General features: G+C 29.3%; 1 protein-coding gene across 11 annotated transcripts; it reads left to right on the forward strand.

The window, feature by feature from the left end:
- The first annotated feature begins 2,942 nt into the window (after positions 1–2,942).
- Positions 2,943–27,333, forward strand: LOC122511933. Of its 11 annotated transcripts, XM_043627512.1 has the most exons (17): positions 2,993–3,053; positions 7,679–7,736; positions 9,101–9,270; positions 12,185–12,205; positions 14,183–14,221; positions 18,942–18,965; positions 19,457–19,486; positions 19,596–19,619; positions 19,761–19,790; positions 20,064–20,102; positions 20,408–20,443; positions 25,315–25,350; positions 26,287–26,322; positions 26,627–26,662; positions 26,968–27,003; positions 27,086–27,114; positions 27,266–27,333. In XM_043627512.1, the coding sequence occupies exons 3-16, from the start codon at positions 9,168–9,170 to the stop codon at positions 27,112–27,114; spliced, it is 519 nt and encodes a 172-aa protein (XP_043483447.1). In that variant the 5' UTR covers positions 2,993–3,053; positions 7,679–7,736; positions 9,101–9,167; the 3' UTR covers positions 27,266–27,333. The 11 variants fall into 11 exon arrangements, with proteins under 11 accessions (XP_043483439.1, XP_043483463.1, XP_043483458.1 ...); XM_043627504.1 differs by lacking the exon at positions 7,679–7,736 and having other exon boundaries at positions 2,943–3,053; XM_043627528.1 differs by lacking the exons at positions 7,679–7,736; positions 26,627–26,662 and having other exon boundaries at positions 2,943–3,053.
- Positions 27,334–27,435: the final 102 nt, after the last annotated feature.

A 27,435-nucleotide genomic window follows, 5' to 3' on the forward strand; every position in this document is an offset into this window, starting at 1 on the left:
TTTTCTGTAAAGAATTAAATTCTTTTAAAAAGAATTTTAATAAATTTTCTGTAACATATTATTACAGCTTAGAAAATACAAACAACTTTTCTTTAGAACATTTTTTTATAGGAAGTCAACTATCGAAGTTAAACTCTTTATTTAAAAAAACTCAAAAATACCAAAATAACGCTAAAAATAAAAAAAATTTTCAAAGAAAAAGTACACTTTACTAAAGAAATTATTGGTAGGAATAAAATAAGTAAACTGTAGGTACTTCATTAATTTGTAAAATAGTAATTTAATTTCCAATTACAATTACTTTACTTACTATTCATTTTTACATCTAGAAAAATTTATGTTATTCTTATAAAAGTCAACCTATTAATTTGCGGTAAAGTTCTTTCTATTCTGAATGATCGCTGCTACAATTAAAAGAAATAGGAAATTAGTAGTACGATTATAATTATTATAAACAAATGGGTAAAACATTTTAAAGAAAATAGCAAAATCTAATTTTTCAAAATTTCCCCAAATTTCCTTGAAACTTCTTATTCAAGGCTTTTTTGGGGTTGCTAAATACGAATCTAATGTCAGATTTTCAAAATTCAAAATATAGTGGACATTTTTTTTCAAATCTGTTCAAATTCGCTTGAAACATGTTATTCGGGGATTTTTGAGGTCACCATTATGAATTTTTTTAAATCTGACTTCAGATTCGTAATCAGCGACCCCGATTCCCCCCGAGTAGCAAGTTTTCTGTATAAAACATTGGATTTTGATTGTTATTGAATCGGTTTTGATTTTGATTTGAAAAATTTTATCGTGGCCCTGAATAAAAAGAGTTTTCTCGTCTTGGTTCTTTCAATTTATTAAGTTGAAAACAATTTATTGCAAAGCGACCAATTTTATCAAAAAACTAAACAAGTTTTTATATTATCTTGAGCGATATTAATTTTTGTTGTTTTAGCAAATTAATTATTATTTTTAGGAATGAGAATATTATACTCAGTATTATGTTCACTTTTTCTTAGTTCACGGTGTGATAACAATTTTCTTTCTATTTCACTTAAAATTGCATTTGTTTATAAAAGAAAATTATTAAAAAATAGAAAAAAAAGTTTTAAATTTAATGTAGATTTCATATTTTTGTATAAAAATGCCTAATATTACATTGATATATATTTTACAACATTGCATGATTATTTGTTGAAAACTAATCTTTTAACCTTCAGATTATTTGAAAGTCGTCGAATAATTAAATTTTCAACTTTTTGCTACTAGAAAACGATTGTCATAATATTTTAAAACAGGTGTGCAAATAAATATGATTATCGATTTTTAACATGCAATAAAATTTTGACTAACAAAAGATATAAAAACGAATTTATTACCGCAACAATAAACTACTTACATCGTCGTCTTCGAACACAAAAAAATTTATAATTAATTTTTCAGAATAAAATGAAATAAATATAATAATTGCCATTCTAGTATATTAATTTACTTTTCCAACAGTTTTTATCTTTTAACATCCGCTTTTTTTAATTCTTTTAAAATTTTTTAACTTTCATAAAAATGAAAGTATGGCTAAAAGATTTAAAAGTATGGAAAATTAATATATAATAAAATTAAGATATTAATAATAATAATTATAAATAAAATTACAAATGTGTATCATATTAACAAAATTTATCGATTTGTAACATAATTTATTTCTGTGCTTGCGAATGGTCAGTAAACCACTTGAAAAAATTCGTAGAATCATGAACATTGTGAACTTTACCGTTAAGCATTAGAAATTTTTATAAAATAATCCTTTTTTTAGTAGAAACTTAATTATTTTTAAGACATTTTTAAAAAAATGTCTCGATAAAATTCAATTATTTTTAAAATTTTGATGAAATTTTTCGAAAGAATTGATATTTTATAATCTAAGATTTTAACTGAAATCTATTTTTAAATCAATGTTTATTATGAGAAAATTCTACCAGAATTCAATTATTTAAATACAAATAAAATGCAAATAAAACATTTATTGAATAATTGAATGTTTCTTGTAATTCAATTCCTATTAAAAATTTTATCAACAATTTTTTAAATAATTAAATTCTTTGGACGAATGTTAATAAAATTTTTAAGAATTTTTTCGAGGAATTCGATTAAAATTCTATTGAAAATAATTGAATTCTCCTAAAAAGAATTTTATTACTTTTGAAAATAATTGAAATTTAGCAATGGATTTTATTAAAATATTTGAAAATAATTGAATTTTGTCGAAGAATTTTACTATTTATTTATAAAGATAATTGAAATGTTTACAATGTTTTTTAGATTTTCTGAAAATAATTGAATTTCAGAGAAGAATTTATGCAATGAATGCTTGTAAAATTCTTGACAATAAGTGAATGTCTATGTGGTATTTTATTAAATTTTTTTTTTAAATAATCGAATTCCTAAAAAGCATTTTATTATTTATGGAAATAGTTGAATTCTTGCGAAAGATTTTATTAAAATTTTTCACAATAATTGAATGTCTAAGAAAAAATTAATTATCTTTTAAATATAATTGAATTCTTTTGAAGAATATTGTTATTTATGAAAATAATCGAATTTTTTTTCAAAATGCCTCAAAATAATTGAATATTTGAGAATAATTTTGTTATTTATCTTTAATAATTGAATTCTTTCGAAGAATTATTTATACGTAAATAATTAAATTATTGTGAACACGTGAACAGTGAACACGTGTTGTATAATACATGGTAATCGTTACAATTTTTTTATGAATTTTGTAAAATATCTCTCAATAAACATAATTTTATTTCCCTAATAATAAAAAAAAGTATTATAAGAAAAACATTTTTATTTCAAAATTTTAATTTTTGCTTTTTCGTGAGATACTTTTATTATTTTTTATCTTTGTAAAAAAATTTAATTAAATTTATATTTTTTTTATGTCTATATGTTATGTGTGACAGATATGAGAGTAATACTTTAAATAGAGGCGAATAGAGGGAATTTTTTCTCTATTGCAACCAGGTGCGTTGAAATCTGCACAACAACGGAAATTGGTAAGAGAAATGTATAATTTTACTATATTTCAAAATATCAGTATTTTTTTAATAATTAGTTTTTTTAAATACTATAAGCAAAAATTTAATTTACTCGTTCATGCTCACATGCAAAACTTTATAATTATTAATTTACATTTATATTTAAATTCAAATATTTGAATGTAAACTTATAATTATTGTATATAAGAATTTAAATAATTTTATAAGGATAATTTCTAGTCTCACTTATATAGAAAAATTTATGTTATTCTTATAAAAGTCAACCTATTAATTTGCGGTAAAGTTCTTTCTATTCTGAATGATCGCTGCTACAGTTAAAAAAAATAGGAATAAATTAGTAGTACGATTATAATTATTATAAACAAATAGGTAAAACATTTAAAAGAAAATAGCAAAATCTAATTTTTCAAAGTTTCCCCAAATTTCCTTGAAACTTCTTATTCAAGGCTTTTTTGGGGTTGCTAAATACGAATCTAATGTCAGATTTTCAAAATTCAAAATATAGTGGACATTTTTTTCAAATCTGTTCAAATTCGCTTAAAACATGTTATTCGGGAATTTTTGGGGTCACCATTAGGAATTTTTTTTAAATCTGACTTCAGATTCGTAATCAGCGACCCCGATTCCCCCCGAGTAGCAAGTTTTCTGTATAAATTTGAGCAATTCTGAAAAAAATGTCCGCCATATTGGATCCGCCATTTTGAATTTTCAAGATTTTGAAAATTTGACTTCAGATTGATAATCAGCGACACCAAAAGCCCCTGCACAACCCAGTCATATAAAAATGATTTTATATTTCACGAAACAAAGTTTTACAAGATGGGAATCGAGCACTGCATCTTGTGCCCTAAAATGTTTTTCCATTTATTGTTTAGCTATATATACATTTTAAAAAATATGAAGAAACAAAAATTTTTTTTTAATTTAATGCCACGGAAATGCCCTATTTCATTATTATTCTTATTAATTTTGGAAAGTTAGAAATTTTGGAGAAAGTTTTTTTTTTATTTTTTGAAAAATAATTTGGGGGGGGACTTGGGATTGAACGCGGGTTTGACGAAAGGAAACAAAAACAATACCAACCTAACCAACTGAGCTAAACGATCAACTACTGAAACAAAAAAAAAAAACTTTCTCTTAAGTAAAAATATGATTTCTCGTAAAAATGACTTTTCACAAAATTGTCAATTCGTAAATATGTTGATTCGGAAAAGTGACATTTTGTTATAATAACAGTTCATACCTCATCTCCGAGTTTAAGATTTTGTGGATTGCAATTTTTTGGCATAATAAATTTTTGACTTTTCTTTTGCTAAAATCAAATTTTCTCTAGCGAATATTTCTATCATTTCATAAAGTCTTGTTATTGAATCTGTTAAATATTGATCGTAACAAGATTCAAATTTTTCGTGCCACACTTGGTACTTTCATGAATGCAAACATAGCTAATTCTAATCAATCATCCCATTCTTCATTTTTATTGATAAATTGTTTTAAATATTCTTCTAAAACATGGTAAGATCTTTCGATTGATCCCTTAGACTGAGGATGAAAAGCGGTTGTTTTAAACTGTCGTATTTTAAATCTTTTTGTTACTCTACTCATTAAATTGCTTAAAAAGTTTGTTCCCTGCTCTATTAACACTCCTTCAGGTGATCCAAAAATACAAATAAATCTTTTAATAAATGCATCAGCTAATATTGTACTTGCTTGATGATTTGGAAGTGCGATTGCTAATGAATATTTAGTTAAATTGTCTTGTATTGTTAATAAATATTAACTTCCGTTTTTAGTTTTCGGTAATGAACCAACAATGTTGATTGGTGTTCACTGGTGTGTCTGTAATAACCATTAGATCTTTTGTTTTGACTCTAACAAATTTTTTCTTAATTGACATTGAAGGCAACTTTGAATATATTTTTGAATATTATTTTTTATATTTTCTCAATAATAATTTTGACGTATTCAACCATAAGTTTTAGTTACCCCTTTATGTTCTCCAACTGAGCTTGAACGAACTTCTTCAATTAACTGTATATAATCTTCTTTCGTGGGATATTTTGTATATCCATTGCATATAACAACTTTTGCAAATGAATTTTTAAAAATTGATTTTATCATTGATAAGATTTCGTTCCAATGTACGTTATTTATTTGGACTGTCTTTGCAATACTTATGCCTTTCAATTTTAGTTCTTCGAATAAATTTTTCATTTAAATAATTAGTAGATTTAATTCTTCTTACTGTATCAGATAAATTTTCTTTTATTTCATTTTCTACTAGCGACATACACCTCGCTCGGTTGTCATCTTATTTATTTCTCCTTACATATATATTTATTACTACACATTATTATTATAATATTTGAAATTTTATTATTTATTGAATAGCATCTATATTGTTAATATATACATATAAGTAGCATATGTACATAATAATATTAAGGGTTCATACCACTTTGTCATCTTCAAAAAAGCAAAAATTTTTTTAATTAAGCATTTCGAAAGTAAAATATGTCAAAAATGTGGTGTAAAATTTTTAGAAAGATCCCAGCACTCAAAATATATTTTTTTCAATGCTATTTGAGCGCGTACACGGCTATTTAAGTATAGAACACAAACTAAACGCGTTTTTCTCAAAACCACATTTTTCCATGCTGCGGGATGTTTTTCTCAGAAACTACTGGACCGATTCTCAAAAATTTTTTACGAAAATCTTCGTCACATGGGTGGGTATCGCCGGAACTAGAATTATTTAAAAATATTAATTTTTACTATTTTTTTAAACCGAAAAACTGCCAAAAAAAACTTTAATTTTCGAAAAAAAAATTTAAATTGCCGCCATTTTGTTATTTTTGCATAAAAATTAAAAATTCTAGTTCGGGCGATAGGCACAGTCCTAGTGAAGATATATTAATTTGAATTTTGTTTTTTAGATTTTTCTAATCTGAGAAATCAATCCCGCAGCTGGCATCGGTATTTTTAGCAGATCTAAAATTATTGTTAAATTTTAAATAAACAAATAATATTTTTTAAATAAAATAAGGTTTTTTATAAAGTTAAAGAGTGTATTTATTGAACTAAAAAAAATGCAGATTAATATAATCCATAGGAATCGTAAAAAAAATGCTAGAAAATAGCTTCATTTTCAAGCGTGTAAAGTGGTATGAACCCTTAATTTTGTATATAATTGCATATTATTAAATTAATAATTGAGTTCTTTTGATGAATTTTAATCTAATTTTTAAGAATAATTTCAATAGTTTCCAAATGGCGTTGAAAATGCTGTCTTATAAGAATCTCTAGGATCCATTTTGATTTTATGAATACTTTGACGCCAAGTCAAAAACTGAAAAATATTGAGCATTTCCGAGTTGGTCAAGTAGGTCCATAATATTAAGGAGTGGGTCAAATTGACCTACTGTGCGTTCATTTAGCTTCCTGAAGTCTAAAACTAATCTCCATTTTTTATTCCCTTGTGAGTCACTTTTCTTTTTGGTACCATCCATATTGGGTGTATTGTACGGTGAGTCTGAATGTTTAATCATTTTTTACTTTAACCTTTACTCGTTAAATTTGTGGTATTGTTTCTTCTTGGTTTTTGAGAAAAATTTCGTTGTTGATTTTGGAAAAAATTTTGTTGATGATTTTGATTTTGGTATGAAGTTCGAAATTGATTTTGTGGTATGTTTCTAAACTAATTTTGTGATGTGTTTCTAAATTGATTTTAAAACTGCCCAGGCGCGAAAGACCAATGCTGACGATGGATTGAAGCTTGATTCAGTCTTGAACGCCCAGCGTGGGTAACCCAGTGTTGAAGCAGTAGATTTTGTTCGATCAGGATTTTCGTAAAAATTTTGACTTTGAAATCTAATATTAAACATTAGATTTTGATTGTTATTGAATCAGTTTTGATTTTGATTTGAAAAATTTTGTCGTGGCCCTGAATAAAAAGAGTTTTCTCATCTTGGTTCTTTCAATTTATTAAGTTGAAAACAATTTATTGCAAAGTGACCAATTTTTTCGATAAACTAAACAAGTTATTATATTATCTTGAGCGATATTAATTTTTGTTGTTTTAGCAAATTAATTATTATTTTTAGGAATGAGAATATTATACTCAGTATTATGTTCACTTTTTCTTAGTTCACGGTGTGATAACAATTTTCTTTCTATTTCACTTAAAATTGCATTTGTTTATAAAAAAAAATTATTAAAAAATAGAAAAAAAAGTTTTAAATTTAATGCAGATTTCATATTTTTGTATAAAAATGCCTAATATTACATTGATATATATATTTTACAACATTGCATGATTATTTGTTGAAAAATAATCTTTTAACCTTCAGATTATTTGAAAGTCGTCGAATAATTAAATTTTCAACTTTTTGCTACTAGAAAACGATTGTCATAATATTTTAAAACAGGTGTGCAAATAAATATGATTATCGATTTTTAACATGCAATAAAATTTTGACTAACAAAAGATATAAAAACGAATTTATTACCGCAACAATAAACTACTTACATCGTCGTCTTCGAACACAAAAAAATTTATAATTAATTTTTCAGAATAAAATTAAATTAACTATAATAATCTTCGTATTCTTCCGGAATTCCAGATCTCTGTCCACACCTACTGAAGTTAGACTTTTGTGGATTCTTTTGTTTTATTTCTAGGTTTGACATTTTTTTGTATACATTTTGTACAATATATTTTCAAGGTTATTGGAAATAAAAATTTATCGCAAGAATTCAAATACTTTGAAAAGTAATAAAATACTTTGCAAAAATTAAATTATTTACAAATTTTTTAAAAAAATTTCTACAATTAAATTATCTTTATAAATAGATAACAAAATTCTTCTAAAGTATTCAATTATTCTAAAAAATTTTAATAAAATTATTGAACAATTTATTTATTTTTGTAATTAAATAATTGAATTCTCGTAAAATTTTCTAATAAAAATTTATTTAAAAATAAATTTCGTTTAAAATTTTAGATAATAATAATTTAAGTAATATAAATTTATAGAAATAATTGAATTTTGAAAATGTTAGTAAATTAAAATCTTTGAAAATTGAAATTTTTTGTACTTTTAACTAATAATTAATTTAAAGAAGAACTTTAGTTAAACATTCTTGAAAATAATTCTAGAAAATAATAATGGAATTTAAATGATAAAAATAATTTAGAAAAAATTAGAGTAACAATATCGTTATATAAAATGATAATTTTATCACTAGGTTATCTTTAATTCTTAAAAAAAAATAAATTGATCACTCCGAATCAAAGACTTCTCTATATTTAAAAAAATATTCTTATAAGTTTTTAAATTTTAAAATTTTTTTAAAAATCTTAATTCCTACAGAAAAATGATAATAAGTAAATATTTATTTTTAAAAATGAAGTTATTTGTATTTTTGAATAATTTTTCAATTAAGAAAATTCGTAAATAATAGTATAGAAATTTTTTTGTGTGTATCTATCTTATAATTTTTAGAGTGAATCAGAATATTCTTTATAATCAAGAAAAAAGTCAAAATTCTTTCTAGAAATCAGAGCAAAACAAAATTAAATATTTGTGGTATTAAAAAATTTAAAATTATTTAAAAATGAAAAATCTTTTATTTTTATTCTCAAAAATTTTGAAATTTTATTAAGTAGAAATTTGTTTATATATATAATGCAACCAAAATAATATACCTCTTAAGGTAGTATTCATACCGCGCGTAAAAATGAAAGTATGGCTAAAAGATTTAAAAGTATGAAAAATTAATATATAATAAAATTAAGATATTAATAATAATAATTATAAATAAAATTACAAATGTGTATCATTAACAAAATTTATCGATTCGTAACATAATTTATTTCTGTGCTTGCGAATGGTCAGTAAACCACTTGTAAAAGAGTCATTCGTAGAATCATGAACATTGTGAACTTCACCGTTAAGCATTAGAAATTTGTATAAAATAATTAAAACTAATAAAATAATCCTTTTGTCAAATACTGATGAAATAAATTTACGACTTATTTTGAGGTATAACCACGTTCGTTCTGTCAAGAATTATTATTTTAACGATAATACTAACAATCGTTAATAAAACATGTCAACTTACGGACAACTGTGTATTTGGATTGCGATTTTAACCATTCTGTCAACATGTTTTGATGATGGAGTTAATGCCTCTCCATTTAAAAATCATGGAGGTATGTTTAAATAAAATTTATCGTTTACAAAAGATTTAAAAGTTAATCTGTTAATTCTTTTTTATGATACTAATGCTTTTGCAGATACTTCTAATTCTTTTTTTATATCCCACATGTAGAAAAATGGCGCTTTTAGATAGCTGACGACAGGGAGTAAAGTCACTCATTTATTCGACCATATGAAAATGGCGTCCATTTTCTCCCATGTGCAAACATAACCGCTGATCCCATGCGTTATTTTTGCCCAAGGGAGAAAACGGCCGCCATTTTCATATGGTCGAACAAATGAGTGACTTTACTCCCTGTCGTCAGCTATCTGAAATCGCCACTTTTGTGCATTAGGAATAAAAAATATCGTAAGTAACACGGGAATAAAGGCAGCCAATTTGTTTACGATGATTTTTGTGACACTCGTTACGGTCTCGGGGCGCCTACGGCGCCCTTGACCTCCAAAAATCACAAAAATCACCGTAAACAAATGGCCGCCTTTATTACACCCTTGTTGCTTAATATACTATTCTTCATCTCCCAGTAAAAAAAAGTATTCAGAATAGAGAAAAAGTATTGGTGGAGACGTTCGGTGAATGCGTTTTCGCGACAAAACCGTATTGGTGGGTTACGGTGAATCCATTTTGCTTACCGTGAATACTTTTTTTTTAAACTTTCGATTTAAAGATTCCTAAGCAAAGTTGAGAATATTTATAAAGAGCGTAAGTGACCTGAAGTATAAAAATGACGACTGCGAGAAGGAAATAAGAAATTTTGAGAAAAAACGAAAACTTAAATGTGACAAATATGACATCACCTACAACATATGATGATGAAAAGGAACATTGACGATACCGACAGAAACTTGAGAAATCCAAGTAAATGTATGTGAAACAGTAAGTTCCGCCGGTAATGTCAAAGTTGCTTTTAACCCTTTCACAGTGTTTGACGTCTATAGAGGCAAAAATAATTCGTGCCCCCAGTGTGTATGACCGCTATAGCGGCATCGAAAAAAAAGATATATAAAAGTTAACGAATCTTGCTAAAAATGCCTACTCGGGGGTTTTCGGGGTCGCTGATTACGAATCTGACATCAGTTTTTCGAAATTCAAAATGGCGGATCCAAGATGGCGGAATTTTTTCAAAATTCGTCGAATTTGCTTGAAACTTGTTACTCGGGGGTTTTAAGGGTCGCTGATTACGAATCTAAAATTAGTTTTCCAAAATTCAAAATGGCGGATCCAATATGGCGGACAACGAAATAAAAAATTGATCAGATTGGCTTGAAACTGAATACTTGGGGATTTTCAGGGTCGCTGATTACGAATCTGTCATTATTTTTTCAGGATATTTATCGAAATTTGATTTCACCAAAAATTATCATACTGATGTCAGATTAACCAGTTTCAAACAAATTCAATAAATTTTTAAAAAATTTCCGCCATATTGAACCAGATATTTTGAATTTTGAAAAACTGATTTCATATTCGTAATTAGCGACCCCAAAAACCCCCGAGTATTCAGTTTCAAGCCAATCTGGTCAATTTTTTATTTCGTTGTCCGCCATATTGGATCCGCCATTTTGAATTTTGGAAAACTAATGTTAGATTCGTAATCAGCGACCCTTAAAACCCCCGAATAACAAGTTTCAAGCAAATTCGACGAATTTAAAAAAAAATTCCTCCATCTTGGATCCGCCATTTTGAATTTCGAAAAACTGATGTCAGATTCGTAATCAGCGACCCTAAAAACCTTAGGGTACCAAGTTTCATAAAAATCCATTAAAAAATTTTTCAACACACTTTTGGCCCAAACAGTGGAAATCTCGTTGACAGCCAAGGGGTTCAATAGTTTGTGTAAATATATATATATAAATATAAAAATATAATATATGTAAAATATATTATACATATATAAAAATATAAACCCCAAAAGAATCAAATATCTATTTATAACCACATTCGTAAACTTTTAAATTTTTAGTTGACATCTTGAAGTCGCCATTTCGAATTATAAAATTTTAACCAAATATTCTAATTCAGTATCTTCAAAAATCCCCATATGCGCATTTTTAGCCAAATCCGAAAACTTTAAAATGTTTTCGGTCGCCATTTTGAAGCCGCCATTTTGAATTTTAAAATTTTAACCAGATATTCGAAATCAGCGACCCCAAAAACCCCCAAGTGAGTATTTTTAGTCAAATACGGAAACTTTTAAATTTTTAAGCCGCCATTTTGAATTTTTAAATTTTGATAAAATATTCGGATTCAGCGACCCCGAAAACATAAAATATAATAATATCAAGTAATTACAAAAAACAATTTTTTTGCACATTTGTGTCACGAAAAGCTTATTTTGACTATACTGCTAAGGGGTTAATCATCATACGCTGTAGGCACAGAAAAGCATATGGTAATTGATCAACATTTGACAATCTGTTTGTCTCATTTAATTTTTCGTTTTTTCTCAAAATATCTTATTTCCTTCTCGCAGTCGTCATTTTTATACTTCAGGTCACTTACGCTCTTTATAAATATTCTCAACTTTGCTTAGGAATCTTTAAATCGAAAGTTTTTAAAAAAAAAGTATTCACGGTAAGCAAAATGTATTCACCGTAACCCACCAATACGGTTTTGTCGCGAAAGCGCATTCACCGAACGTCTCCACCAATACTTTTTCTCTATTCTGAATACTTTTTTTTTACTGGGCTTCTAATGAAAGGGGTTTGTTTAAGTTAATTTAATTAATACTTTTGTTTATCTAAAAAAATTTTTGCGACATATCGAAAAATCCCTACATGGTCTCTACTAGATTATAAATTAAAGATACTCTGAAAAATTAAAAGCTGATAAAAATTTGTATCCGCTAGCGCAAGTTTATGTATATACATGAATTTTAAACCTGGTATATAATTATAATTTTTCAGACAGAAGCTCTTATGAAAATAGTATGTATAAACTTAAGTATTTCTATAAAAACTGTTAATTAATTACTTCTTTTTCGTTGTATATATGAATATAATATTCAACATTAATTTAACGGTGTTCGATGGTCTCTGCAATCTACGCGTATAGAAATACATTTATATCTATATACCAAATTTTAGCTCTCTAGGTCAAAATATAGTTTATACAACTCAGGCGTATTATGGTCACTTTATCTACCTGTACAGGCGCGTACTAAGTTCTCCCTTATAACCCAGCAGTCAATAATGGTTACTTTATTGACCAGCTGGGTTATATGGGAGAACTTAGCATGCACCGGTACAGGTAGCATAGAGTAACCATAATACGCCTTTGTTGTATAAAGCAAAGTATGGGACAAGGGAGGTAACCTCGTTTATGACCTCGCACAATATTGAAAAACTCTTCTTCGCACTCGCTTCTCTCGTGCTACGACTCGTTTTTCAATATTGTGCTCGGTACATAAACTCGGACGTACCTCCCTTGTTACATAATGTACTATTAACCACCAGGGGGGGGGGACATTACAATCGATGCACTTTTCGTAAAAATATTATTCCTTAATTAATGGACACTTCAACATCGAACACCCTTAAAATGAAATGAACAGTGTAATAAAAAATCTTAATTATCTTTTTGTCATACACTTGATGAAGAAATTGTTGGACCTCACGCTCCACAGCACCGAAACTTTCCTAAAAATTTATTAAATATTTACTTGCAATATTCGTCATATTTAACTGAAAAGTTTAGTGAAAATTGTGTAAAGATTTAAATGTCCCGATTAAATAAATGTTTAGCGCGAAGCTTTCCTGAACATTTCCTGAACTTGAAATTAGATCTTCGCATAATTATAATTATGCGAAGATTTTATTGAAATGTTCAGGAAAGCTTCGCGCTAAACATTTATTTAATCGGGACATTTAAATCTGTACACAACACTTTCAATAAACATTGCAATTAAATATTCCGAAATTGCAAGTAAATATTTAATAAATTTTTAGAAAAGTTTCGGTGCTGTGGGGGCGGTTTTTCTCATTTAAGTAAGTTTAATTAAGTTTATAATAAATTTATGTACACTACCGTCCACGAGTATCAGGACGATTACATTCCACTCTATGAAAAAACATGCCATCACTTTTTCAATCATATCTCGGAATTAAAAGGAGATACAAAATAAACTTTAATACAGTTAGAAAGCTGATTAAATTTTGCGTAAAATAAGCTGTCTTTGAAGTCATTTCGTTAACTATTTGAGAGAGAAAACAAGGACGAATTTATGCTGGAGAATAATGAATAATGATGTTTCACGAGTAATATAAAGAAACTCAAAAGTTCATCGTTCCCCCGCATGAATTTATCCCTGTTTTCTCTCTTATTTTCTGCCGCGCGAATCCATAATCGAGTCGTCACAGTTGAATTTCAATGCACTAATCGGTCGAATCACGGCTTTACATTTTTAATGATATATCGAAGACGGATTAACCTTTTTTAATTTTCGAAGGCATATTTTAAAGCTGAAATTCTAACGAAGATTTCTGCGTTTTTAGATTAATGTTATCTAAATTTTTCTAGATTTTTGAAAAAGTTGAAGTCAAGAGACAAAAATGAGAAAATTTTATCATTTTTTTTATTTCTTTCTCACTCTACAACTCGACAAATAGTTAACAAAATCACTTCAAAGACGGCTTATTTTACGCAAAATTTAATCAGCTTTCTAACCGTATTAAAGTTTATTTTGTATCTCCTTTTATTTCCGAGATATGATTGAAAAAGTGATGGCATGTTTTTTCATAGAGTCGAATGTAATTGTGATTTCTAGATTGATTTTGACACCCACTGTGGTGGAGGAGAAATATAGTATGCAAAATAGCGTGACATGGTTTATGAATGGTCCCCCTAAACAAAATATTGAAGATAATCTGGTAAAATTCTTTTTTATAACATTAATTATTTTGCAGGTGCTTATAATAATGGACCTTCATCTTCTCAAGGAAGAGGTACGATTAACTGATTTTTTTTATTCTTTATGCTTATTTCTTATTTCGATAATTTTCTAGTTCGACTTTTTTCAATTCGACCTTTTTATGCTGTTTTTTTAGAAAGGATTACTTAATTAATAAGAGTAATATAATATTAAAATTGTAATTATTTTTCTTTTAACAAATGCTCTGCAGCAACTTACAGTAATTATAACAGAGTTAAGTTTAATAAAAGCTTCTATAGATCGAACCGTTGCTATTTGATGACTCATAATAATTTGACTGTCAGATTGTGATCTTTTATTTGTCTTTGATGTTTTCTTTAATATTACTCCCTCTGAATTTATTTGTTTTTAAAACATAAAAATGAAGACCTCCACGGACCCCAGTAGCAAAATGTATATTAAAGCTGCAACAGTCGGTCTAACCATGGCCCAGAGTTCGGCCGACCAAGAAAGTTTAAGTCATTTAAACTGCATTTGACAAAGTTTTGCCAACCGTTGGGCCAACCGTGGCCCAGAGTTCGGCCAACCAAGAAAAATCAAGTCAATTAAACTGCGTTTCACAGAGTTTTGCCAACCGTTGGGCCAACCGTGGCCCAGAGTTCGGCCAACCAAGAAAGTTTAAGTCATTTAAACTGCATTTGACATAGTTTTGCCATCCGTCGGGCCAACCGTGGCCCAGAGTTCGGCCGACCAAGAAAGTTTAAGTCATTTAAACTGCATTTGACATAGTTTTGCCATCCGTCGGGCCAACCGTGGCCCAGAGTTCGGCCGACCAAGAAAGTTTAAGTCATTTAAACTGCATTTGACATAGTTTTGCCAACCGTCGGGCCAACCGTGGCCCAGAGTTTGGCCAACCGAAACTGAAAGTCTTTTAAACTACGTTTGGATGAGTTGTGCCAACCTTGGCCCCCAAGTTGGCCCGACGGTTGGTTAAACTCTGCATTTAATGGTTGGCTTGCAAAGTCGGGCCAACTGTGGGCACTAGTACTTGCCAAAGTTGGGCAATCTCTGGCAACCAAAACTTCGCTTGCCAAAGTTAGGCCAACCTTGGGCCAACCTTCAAACTCTGGCGGCCAACCTAAATTCGCACCTGGGTTTCTGAAATATGACATTTCGTAGATTTAAAGGTTATGTCTCATGAGAATTCGAGTAAACGCGTTTTATGTCACTTGATAATTTGAGTAATGAAAATTATGACAAATAAAATTTCGATAAATGAAATTTCTTAAATATGACATTTCGAAGATTTGAAGGTTATGTCACATGAGAATTCAAGCAAATGCGCTTTATGTCACTTGATGATTCGAGTAAATGAACATTATGACAAATAAAATTTCGATAAATGAAAGTTATGTAATATAATATTTCGAAGGTTTGAAAATTATGTCAAATGGCAATTCGGAGGATTAATAATTATGACAAATAGTCATTCGGAAAAACAAATGGTATGTCAAAAAATTTTTAGACATATTAAAAATTATATTAAAAAACAATTCGACTATTTAAATAATAGGATAAAGAATAAATCGATAAATTAAAAATTATGTTGAATAAAATTTCGAAAACTGAAAATTATGCGAAATGATGTTTCGATGATAAGAATTTCGATGTTTTGAACATTAGGAAATTGAAATTTGAGGAATAATCATGCGCCCCATTTTTATTGCAATCAATTTTTTAATTATAGACTGTTGCTATTTGGTGACTCTTGTAACAAACACGACTTTATCTCAAAATTAAATTTAACAAATTAAAAGCGATTCGAAATATTAAATAAAAAATGTTCAGAAAATTCAAGGATTAGTATATTAAATTTGAAATATGATTGTAAAAATGAAATTATATAAACAAAAATCGAAATACACGTCAATGACAAAAGAATTAACCTTTAAAGTGCTAAGTGTTGGAAAATCACGCTCAGTGCTAACCCCGGTCTGTCAGACCGCTATTCCCTTTTGACAGTTTTTTAGTCATTTATAATTTTTAAAAGACTACTATTATAAATATTTTTTACTTTTTAACAAAAAAAGTCATTTCTGTATTATGCATTTATTTATTTGATTTATTTTGTAAATGCAGTATATGAGAACTGTCAGTAAAACTAGCTGCGCGTCAAGTTGCGCAGACGTTACTCATGGGAATATACTGGAATATACTTTCACTTAAAGCTAACCCCGGTCTCACAGACCGCTATACTTCAAATATTTATTTATATTAAAAAATTTAACGAATAAAATTTTTTGAAAAAGTTGTCTCCTAACAGATTTTTATAAAATATGAAGCTTCTAAAAAGTTCAAGTTCTTATTATACTTTGAAAAAAAGTTACAAGCAAAGAAAATTTTAATAGCGGTCTGCCAGACCGGCATAGCACTTTAAAGGTTAAATTTATTTATGATCAATCAATAACTTGTTTAATCAATTTAGAGATGTCAAAGCGTACACACGCATATCACAATTATTTTTAAAGATTTGCAAAATTAAACAGGGGCTCGAGCCACGACGCAAAATTAAAATGCAAGAATATAACATAAAATACAATAATACATAAAATACAAAATTAAAACACATACAAAACCATTGGACTTAGCCAAGTTCAATATTTAAATAATGGTAACACTCAAAAGAGTGCACCTTGGTGTCAATTTTCAATGAAATATTAATCAAAATAAAATAGACTTATCGATCGTCGCCTTCGTAATCACAATGGAAACGTTGACACTGGGTTGACGGAGTTTGGGAAGCAATCCAAATTTCAGACAAATTTATGCATAAATGATTTAAATGGTCGAGATCATCCCTCGAGTTAAATTTCATTCGTCCACGACATCCAGGTATAGGCTTGGCCAGTTTGACGCCAAGAAGACCCAAGTAGCACGTAATATTGGGAACATTCCAGCAATATGCCACAACATTGAGGCAATATTGGTAATGTTAAGGCAATGTTCCCAATATCGCTGTAATATTACGTGCTACTGGGGGATATTCTCTGGAATCACCCGTAGAATGCCACGATTCCTCGACCTCCTCAATCCCGTCAGTCACACGCAATTTGACTTCGGCCGAATATTAATTAAAAATGCCACAATAAATAATTATATTTAAAAAAATCAATATAAAAATATTTTAGATAAATAATGAATTTTTACTCCCACTAAACAATTTTACCTCTAGGTCGTCGGCGACACACGTAGATGTATGGCGCGTAGTCTTATAATTTTGATAGCGAACGAACGATAAAATGAGGTCGAAGAATCGTGAAAAATCTCTTTTATTACGTGAATCAAAAAACCCCCCCCAGAATTCACCCCCATCAGGATTGCTTCCCTCACCTCGAACCTTTTGGCGGGCATTCTTGGACAAGACGCGGCGCTAATCAAACCCTCTCACGGGTTTTCTAAGAAACATTAACCGGAAAAATTAAATGCAAATCTTACACACATCTAACCCTTTCACTCTTATAATAATTTGACTGTCAGATTGTGATCTTTTAAAATAATAAAAATTAATAATAAAATAATAAAACTTTTTCTAATTTGATGAGAAAATTACTGGTTTGGAATAAAATTTTTGGCTTATTCCCGGTTTTTCCCGGTCAATACATATATATGTATGTAGGGGAGACTGGGGCGAAAAGTTAAATTTTGCATAAATGATTTTTTTTGGCAATATAAGCCGCTTAGATGCAAATATTTGTATATCAATATTGTAGGGCAACTTGTCCTCTACAACTTTCAATAAAAAAGTTCCTGATATTTTCGCAAAAAATACATGTTTTGTCCTTTTTTGAAAATTTTGTTTTTTTTTAACTTTTCGCCCCATGCTGGGGCGAAAAGTTAAATTCTATTTTTAGCCTACTAAAACTATTTTCTGATAGATGATAAGTAGTAGATAAGTTAAAGTATACGTAAACTAGTAATTTAGTAAATAAAAGTTTTTTGTTTATTTCATAAAAACTTTAGAATATTTGTAAAGTTAAAAAATTGAAATTTCAAAAAAAAAAAAAAATTTTTTGGTTTATTTCACGTGAACGGTCTTATTTTTTGACAGAGTACTTGCCCAATGTCAAATAAATCATGTTTAAACAAATAAACACAAAAAAATAAAAAAAAAATTTTAACAACATGTAAAAATACATTTAACTTTTCGCCCCACCCATTATTTAACTTTTCGCCCCAGGGTGCGTTTTTGGCTTTAACAACAAATATAAAAAATCTGACTAAAATATTTAGCAAATACTTTTAGGTATCTCTTCAGGGGACCCAAATAAGGATCTAAAAAAATCGCGATGAGAATAAATTCAAAAAATATACTTAAAAGTTGATATTTTCTTTTTCGAAAAAATTTTCAAAAGTAGGTTGAAAAAAAACTTTCAATATCGACACCACAAAAATAAACAGAATTGCACACAACTCCGGACATTTATTTAGAGTGATAACACCCTTCTATAATTAAAATTCCAATGCTCTAACTATTTTCGTTCAAAAGATAATGAATTTTAACGGTTTTGGCAGTTTAACTTTTCGCCCCAGTCTCCCCTATACTACTTTTTTTGCCACCGAGGCTACTATTTCCTACTTTTTTTGGCATCGAGGCTACTTTTTCCTACTTTTTTAAAACTCATAATTAAGTGCGAAGCCTGAATGCCCTTAACGAATTTAAAAAAATTCTGACCCTTAGAGGACGCACCAATATTAAAATTGTAATTATTTTTCTTTTAAAAAATGCTCTGCAGGAAGTTACAGTAATTATAACAGAGGTAAGTTTAATAAAAGCTTTTATAAATCGAACCGTTGCTATTTGATGACTCATAATAATTTGACTGTCAGATTGTGATCTTTTATTTGTCTTTGATGTTTTCTTTAATATTACTTCCTCTGAATTTTTTTTGTTTTTAAAACATAAAAATGAAGACCTTCACGGAACAACGATCTATATGGCACATTTAAAAATGCTTATGCAATTTTCAACTTTGAATTGCCATAAATCGTTACTCCAACTATAATATCTAATGAAAATAAGTACATTTCATTCTCTATTTATTTAATTACACTATTTCATTCATTTAGGCTAAAAATTTAATAATACGTGCTCATATTTTCACTACAATTGCATTTATGTAAAAATTGTGCCATAGATCGTTATTCCGTGGAGGTCTTCAAATAATCAATTTTAACGAATTTAAAAAAAATTCTGAGCTAAAGAGGACGCACTAATATTAAAATTGTAATTATTTTTCTTTTAATAAAGAAACTGATGTTCACACATATAATAATAAACGTAAGTTAAAAAAATTTTCTGATTGAAAATATATGAAAGCCATATATTATATATAATATCAATATGAAAATTGTAATTATTAATTTTTTTATTCTATTAAATTTTAAAGAAGGTGGATTTAATGGCGGTTTTAGTAAGTTTAATTAAAGTATTTATTAATATAATAAATCTTAATGTGAATTAACGGGAAGGTGTTACTTTAAATATATTTAAGTTGTGCAGTATAAAAAATTTGTACACCAATTTGAAAATTATAACAAAAATTTGTTTTCAGTCTATCCTGCTAAGGACTCCAATCGAGGTGGTACGTATTATATTATGAATATTAATAAGTAGGTAACTATTCCTTTTTGTTAAATTATAATCCAAGACGTGTCCTCTTTTAAATCGCTAAGTCAAGCAAATTTTAATTGCAATTTTCTTCAGATTGTATATATAGAGATTTATAAATCAGTAGATTAAGTATAGCGTCTAATATTATGTTATTTAGAAAAATCTCATAATTTGTTGACATTTGTAAAAAATTAATTTTTGAGAATTTAAAAAAAAATTTATTGCTAATTATTTTTAAATGTAGATAGAAGTTCACAATACGACTCAGGACGTATGTCAGTAGGTATGTCTTTAACACTTTTTTTTACTTTATAATGCGTATAATTATTAATTATAGTGAATTTACTGGTTAAAATTAATTTTAGATTATGAAGTCCTCTTTTAAATCGCTAAGTCAAGCAAATTTTTATTGCAATTTTCTTCAGATTGTATATATAGAGATTTATAAATCAGTAGATTAAGTATAGCGTCTAATATTATGTTATTTAGAAAAATCTCATAATTTGTTGAAATGGTGTTTAATATTTGTAAAAAATTAATTTTTGAGAATTTAAAAAAAAATTTATTGCTAATTATTTTTAAATGTAGATAGTTCACGATACGGCTCAGGACGTATGTCAGTAGGTATGTCTTTAGCACTTTTTTTTACTTTATAATGCGTATAATTATTAATTATAGTTGTTGGAAATTTGAATTCTATTAGTGCTCTCGATAATCGATCTTATTATCCGATATATATGGCGCCTTCTGTGCCTAAGTTCAGTTCGATTACATCGTCTCTAACACGCGGTTTGTGCGTCTCATCAGCTCTTATACTTTTGTACTTTAATTAATTAATAAATGTGTTTTTAATGACCTGGAATCTTCTCACTTGTGGTTATAACCCAATGAAGTGTATTTCCATCTAACAGGTTATGGGCCCAGGTCGCCAATAATAAGTATAAAGAGTGAAATTCGGTTTTGTTAAAACGACGCAACGCGAAAATGGCTAGCGCGCTAGGGTTTACGAATATTGAAAAACTAAACGAACAAAATTATGACCTGTGGAAAGTTCAAATGAAAAGCGTGTTAATAATTAACGAATTGTGGTCATACGTTGACGGTACCGAGCTGAGGCCAGCGGCAAACGCTGAAGATTGGATTAAAAAGGACAGTAAAGCACTAGCAATGATAACTTTAAGTGTCACCCATGGTCAGCTCAATCACGTAAAAAGAGCTACATTGTCGAAGGAAGCATGGGACGCTTTAAAGTTAGTGTACGAATCCCGAGGCCCTGTAAGAAAGGCTGTTTTATACAAACAGTTGTTACGCCTAGAAAAAAGGACAAATGATAGCATCACGCAATATGTTACCGATTTTACCCACAAAGCAGAGCAACTCGAAGAAGCAGGAATTAAAATTCCTGAAGACCTACTGTCGATAATGTTGTTAGGTTCTTTACCTAACGAATTCGAAAACTTCTGTATCGCAATTGAATCTCGTGATAACATTCCGACACTCGAAAATCTGAAAGTGAAACTTATTGAAGAGGAAGCGAGACAACATGATAAAAGTGCGAAAACAAACGATGACAAGGATAAATGTGACGCGTTATTAACAAAACGATACAATAGTGAACAGGGTAAACAATCAAATTCTAATTCAAAACAAAACAACGTGGAAATAAATACGCGGAGGTTCAATTTTAAGTGCTTCAATTGTGGTAAGATTGGGCATAAAAGTCGATTTTGTCGGAGTAAATCGAAACGTGTTGAAACAAATATGAGTGATGCAATGATCGCAATCGCGTACAATACCGAGTGCAAAGCAAAATCAGAAGTGTGGTTCCTCGATAGTGGCGCGACGAGACACATGTGTAATGACGATCAGAAATTTTCTTTTCTCAACAAAAGTGACAAATCAAAAGTGTACACAGCTTCAAAACACGTTGTAGAATCCCCTGGTGCCGGTGAAGTGAATTTAAATACTAAACTAAATTCCCACTCAGTGAACCCTGTGAAATTGAAAGATACATTATACGTTCCCGAACTTCGAAACAATTTACTATCCGTCTCGAGTGTTACTGAAAACGGATATACGGTCACATTTGACAAAAATCGAGCTTTTATAAATCGGAAAGACGGTTCTACAGCAGTCACGGCAACGAAACGAAATCAACTATATGTCATCGATGAAAAAGAAGAACCAGTGTCATTTTTAAGTGAAAACGAAACCAGTGAATTACAAAAATGGCATCAGCGTTACGGACACGTAAACATCAACGATTTAAAAAAAATGAAACTTGAGGAAATGGTATCCGGTATGAAATTTACATCAAAATCGTGTGAAATAAAGTGTGAAATATGTGCAAAGTGTAAAATTAATGTCCAACCATTCAAATCATCAGAAAATCGCGAAAAAGTGTTACTAGGCTTGGTTCATTCTGACATTTGTGGGCCGATAGACTGTGAATCACTCGGCGGCGCCAAGTACTTTGTGACACTTATTGATGATTGTTCCAGATACACAGAGACAGCTATGCTACGAAAACGATCTGAAGTTCTACAGATATTCAAGGATTATAAACGTCGAGTCAAAAACAAACCGGTCAAAAAATCAAAAAGTTACGCACAGACAATGGAAAAGAATATTTATCAAACGAGTTTAAAAATTTTTTGAGAGAGGAAGGAATTGTTCACCAGTTAAGTGTCGAATACACACCCCAACAAAACGGTGTGGCCGAGCGTGCCAATCGAACGCTCGTAGAGATGGCACGATGTCTAATGCTGCAAGGAAAATTCCCAAATTCATTGTGGGCCGAAATGATAAATACAGCAACGTATCTCCGAAATAGAAGTGCCACAAAATGTCTCAACGGTATCACTCCTCTGGAAGCGTGGACTAATCAAAAACCATACGTCGGATATTTTAAAACGATAGGAAGCAAAGCAATTGTCCTAAACAAAGGTCAAAGAAGAGGAAAATTTCAACCGAAAGGCGACGAATATTTATTAGTAGGTTACTCAAGTGAATCTAAAGCCTATCGCCTTTGGAAGCCAACGACAAGAAAAGTGATTAAATCCCGAGACGTAAAATTCATCGAAACAATAGACGCACCCGAGACTTTAATAAACGAAACTCTTAATATACCAATGTTTACTGTCGAAAACTTTATCGAAGAAAAAATTCAAAGCGAAGATGACGAGAACTCTCAAGCAGAAACTTCGGACGAAAACGAAGAAAATTCTCAAGAGGAATTCGTGGACGCAAACGAAACAAACATCGAGCAACAAGATATTGAAAATTGTGAAGCAGAAATAAGTGAATCAAAACGAGGAGTAGGGCGTCCCACATTCGAAAGGACAGGAAAACGTGGCAGACCGAGAAAGATCTACCAAACGAAACACCATGAACCCAGAACTCCACGTGAAGCCTTGGAACGAGATGACAAAGAATCATGACTAACCGCCATGGGAAGTGAATTCGATTCTTTAAAAGAAAACAACACCTGGACTCTTGTTGACCGACCTGAAAATAAAAAAGTTCTGTCAAGTAAATGGGTATTTAAAACGAAAACTAATCAAAACAACGAAATCGAAAAATATAAAGCAAGGTTAGTTGCATGTGGTTATTCGCAAGAATTAGGTGTGAACTACAACGAAGTTTTCTCACCTGTAGCAAGATACGAAACCATCCGTACGTTGCTTGCAGCAGCCGTAGGTGAGGAAATGTACATTCACCAAATGGATGTAATCTCTGCTTATCTGCAAGGTCATCTACAAGACGAAGTATACATGGAACAACCCAATATGTTCATTCAAATTGGACAAGAAGAAAAAGTGTGCAAGTTACTTAAATCTATATACGGTTTAAAACAGTCGGGTCGAGAGTGGTATAGTGAACTGGACAGTTTTCTTCTACAAATTGGTGGCAAGCGTACTCCAGCGGAGCCATGCGTTTATGTTTTCGACAAGGGCGAAGACAGAGTTATCATTGTTGTATATGTCGATGACTTAATATTAGCTTCGAAAAAGATCGAAAAATTAAACGCGATTAAAACAAAATTAATGTCGAAATTTAAAATGAAAGACTTAGGTGAAATCAACACCATTCTTGGAATTACAGTAAAACGAGAAGGATCAACCGGAAAAATACACCTGTCACAAAAGAAATATGTTGAAGAATTAATCGAAAAATTCAACATGGAACAGGCGAAAGAAGCTCCAACACCGATCGATCCATCTACAAAAATTTCCAAGGATATGAGTCCAAAAACAGAAGATGAGAGGAACGACATGCGTCAGAAACCTTATAGAGAATTGATTGGAGGTCTCATATATTTAGCAAATGCAACGAGGCCAGACATCGCATTTGCAGCCAGCGCCTTGAGTCGTTTTTGTTCGGATCCTGGAATAGAGCATTGGATTATTGCTAAGCGGGTTTTAAGGTATCTGAAAGCAACTTCTCATTTCGGCATCAGTTATATTAAAAATCAGGAAAATCTTCAAGCTTACACAGACTCAGATTGGGCAGGAGACATCGACGATCGGAAATCATGTTCTGGAAATGTACTAATTTTATCAGGTGGACCTATAAGTTGGAAGTCGAAAAAGCAGGCATCAGTCGCATTATCTACCATGGAAGCGGAGTATTTAGCACTGTCGGAAATTTCTCGCGAAGTGATTTATGTCAAAAGACTCTTAAGTGATATGGGTTTTGTTCAGCGTGCTAAATCTCCAATCAAAGTGTTCTGTGATAATCAAAGTGCAATTGAATTGTCGAAAAATTGTGTTTTTCACAAAAGAAGTAAACATATAGACATTAGGTTTCATTTTACACGCGAATTAGTAGAAAATAAAGAAATAAAAATAAGTTACATCAGAACAGATATGATGCTTGCCGATGTACTCACGAAACCATTAACGAAATGTAAACACTATCGAAACGTCGAAATGCTATGTCTAAATTAAATAAATATTTTTGTTTACATTACTATGTCAATTTTAAAGAGCACAAATCGATAGAGGGAGTGTTGGAAATTTGAATTCTATTAGTGCTCTCGATAATCGATCTTATTATCCGATATATATGGCGCCTTCTGTGCCTAAGTTCAGTTCGATTACATCGTCTCTAAAACGCGGTTTGTGCGTCTCATCAGCTCTTATACTTTTGTACTTTAATTAATTAATAAATGTGTTTTTAATGACCTGGAATCTTCTCACTTGTGGTTATAACCCAATGAAGTGTATTTCCATCTAACAATAGTGAATTTACTGGTTAAAATTAATTTTAGATTATGAAGTCCTCTTTTAAATCGCTAAGTCAAGCAAATTTTTATTGCAATTTTCTTCAGATTGTATATATAGAGATTTATAAATCAGTAGATTAAGTATAGCGTCTAATATTATGTTATTTAGAAAAATCTCATAATTTGTTGAAATGGTGTTTAATATTTGTAAAAAATTAATTTTTGAGAATTTAAAAAAAAATTTATTGCTAATTATTTTTAAATGTAGATAGTTCACGATACGGCTCAGGACGTATGTCAGTAGGTATGTCTTTAGCACTTTTTTTTACTTTATAATGCGTATAATTATTAATTATAGTGAATTTACTGGTTAAAATTAATTTTAGATTATGAAGTCCTCTTTTAAGGTATTTGTCGCGTAAATTCGTTTTCGACAGTTTTTTTTTAAATTTCACATAATTATTCTTTGGATATTTATCTACAAAATAAGGCCTATTAAAATAAAATTGACCGTCTGTAAGTCTCAAAAAATGAAATCAAAGTTTCGATTTTTAACATGTACGGTATAGGAAAACCATATGAAAACCACAGATTTTTAATTTTTGCACTTATACTAATCGACAGATTTTTTAGAAAAACTAAAGTTTTATTTATTGAACCAAAATTAACTTTTATAAAAAAAATGAAAATTTTTCACCGTCTTGTTTAAAAGATATTTAACATCAAACTTGAAAATTTATTTTAACATTTATTGTAAATGACAGGTGAATTCGTAAACGTGGCAATAGCGCTTGTTAAATACTACAGCTCGTCTGCTACTTTTGGCGCGAAATTTTAAAGACGGCCATACGCCAAACTTGCGACGTTGCCACGATCGTTTTTCATGCGAGAGGTTATGAATATACATTGAGAACATCTGTGTGTCAAACTGTACGTCCGCAAAAGTTTTTCGGAAACTCGCATTCATAATCGTTTCATAAGTACAGTCAACAGATACAAACTTTTGAGAGTGACCAGTCGCGCGACAAATACCTTAAATCGCTAAGTCAAGCAAATTTTTATTGCAATTTTCTTTAGATTGTATATGTAGAGATTTATAAATCAGTAGATTAAGTATAGCGTCTAATATTATGTTATTTAGAAAAATCTCATAATTTGTTGAAATGGTGTTTAATATTTGTAAAAAATTAATTTTTGAGAATTTAAAAAAAAATTTATTGCTAATTATTTTTAAATGTAGATAGTTCACAATACGGCTCAGGACGTATGTCAGTAGGTATGTCTTTAGCACTTTTTTTACTTTATAATGCGTATAATTATTAATTATAGTGAATTTACTGGTTAAAATTAATTTTAGATTATGAAGTCCTCTTTTAAATCGCTAAGTCAAGCAAATTTTTATTGCAATTTTCTTTAGATTGTATATGTAGAGATTTATAAATCAGTAGATTAAGTATAGCGTCTAATATTATGTTATTTAGAAAAATCTCATAATTTGTTGAAATGGTGTTTAATATTTGTAAAAAATTAATTTTTGAGAATTTAAAAAAAAATTTATTGCTAATTATTTTTAAATGTAGATAGTTCACGATACGGCTCAGGACGTATGTCAGTAGGTATGTCTTTAGCACTTTTTTTTACTTTATAATGCGTATAATTATTAATTATAGTGAATTTACTGGTTAAAATTAATTTTAGATTATGAAGTCCTCTTTTAAATCGCTAAGTCAAGCAAATTTTTATTGCAATTTTCTTCAGATTGTATATATAGAGATTTATAAATCAGTAGATTAAGTATAGCGTCTAATATTATGTTATTTAGAAAAATCTCATAATTTGTTGAAATGGTGTTTAATATTTGTAAAAAATTAATTTTTGAGAATTTAAAAAAAAATTTATTGCTAATTATTTTTAAATGTAGATAGTTCACAATCCGGCTCAGGACGTATGTCAGTAGGTATGTCTTTAGCACTTTTTTTTACTTTATAATGCGTATAATTATTAATTATAGTGAATTTACTGGTTAAAATTAATTTTAGATTCTTCCAACTCACGCCAATGGGGCTAAGTACGTTTTCTGGAAGAAAATTTTTTACAGTTTCGCACATTTTGTTACTTAAAATGTTTAAATAAATATTTTAAATAAATATTGTCTGAAATTAACAATATAATTTAAGAGTTGATAAAAATTTTTTTAAAATCATTTTTCGATTTTTCAGTATGATTTTGTACATCGAGGAATCGTATTGTATTTCTGAAGGAAAATAAAAGCTTCACTATATTCAAATATTTGTTTTACTTCATTGATTAAAAATTTTCCCTTTATATATTTTGATATAGGGTAGAGTGGGGGTGATCTTTACTATTTATGAAGAATTTCAATTTTTTT

Source organism: Leptopilina heterotoma, unplaced genomic scaffold (genome assembly GCF_015476425.1).
Source record: "Leptopilina heterotoma isolate Lh14 unplaced genomic scaffold, ASM1547642v1 Lhet_123, whole genome shotgun sequence".
Lineage (NCBI taxonomy): Eukaryota > Metazoa > Arthropoda > Insecta > Hymenoptera > Figitidae > Leptopilina > Leptopilina heterotoma.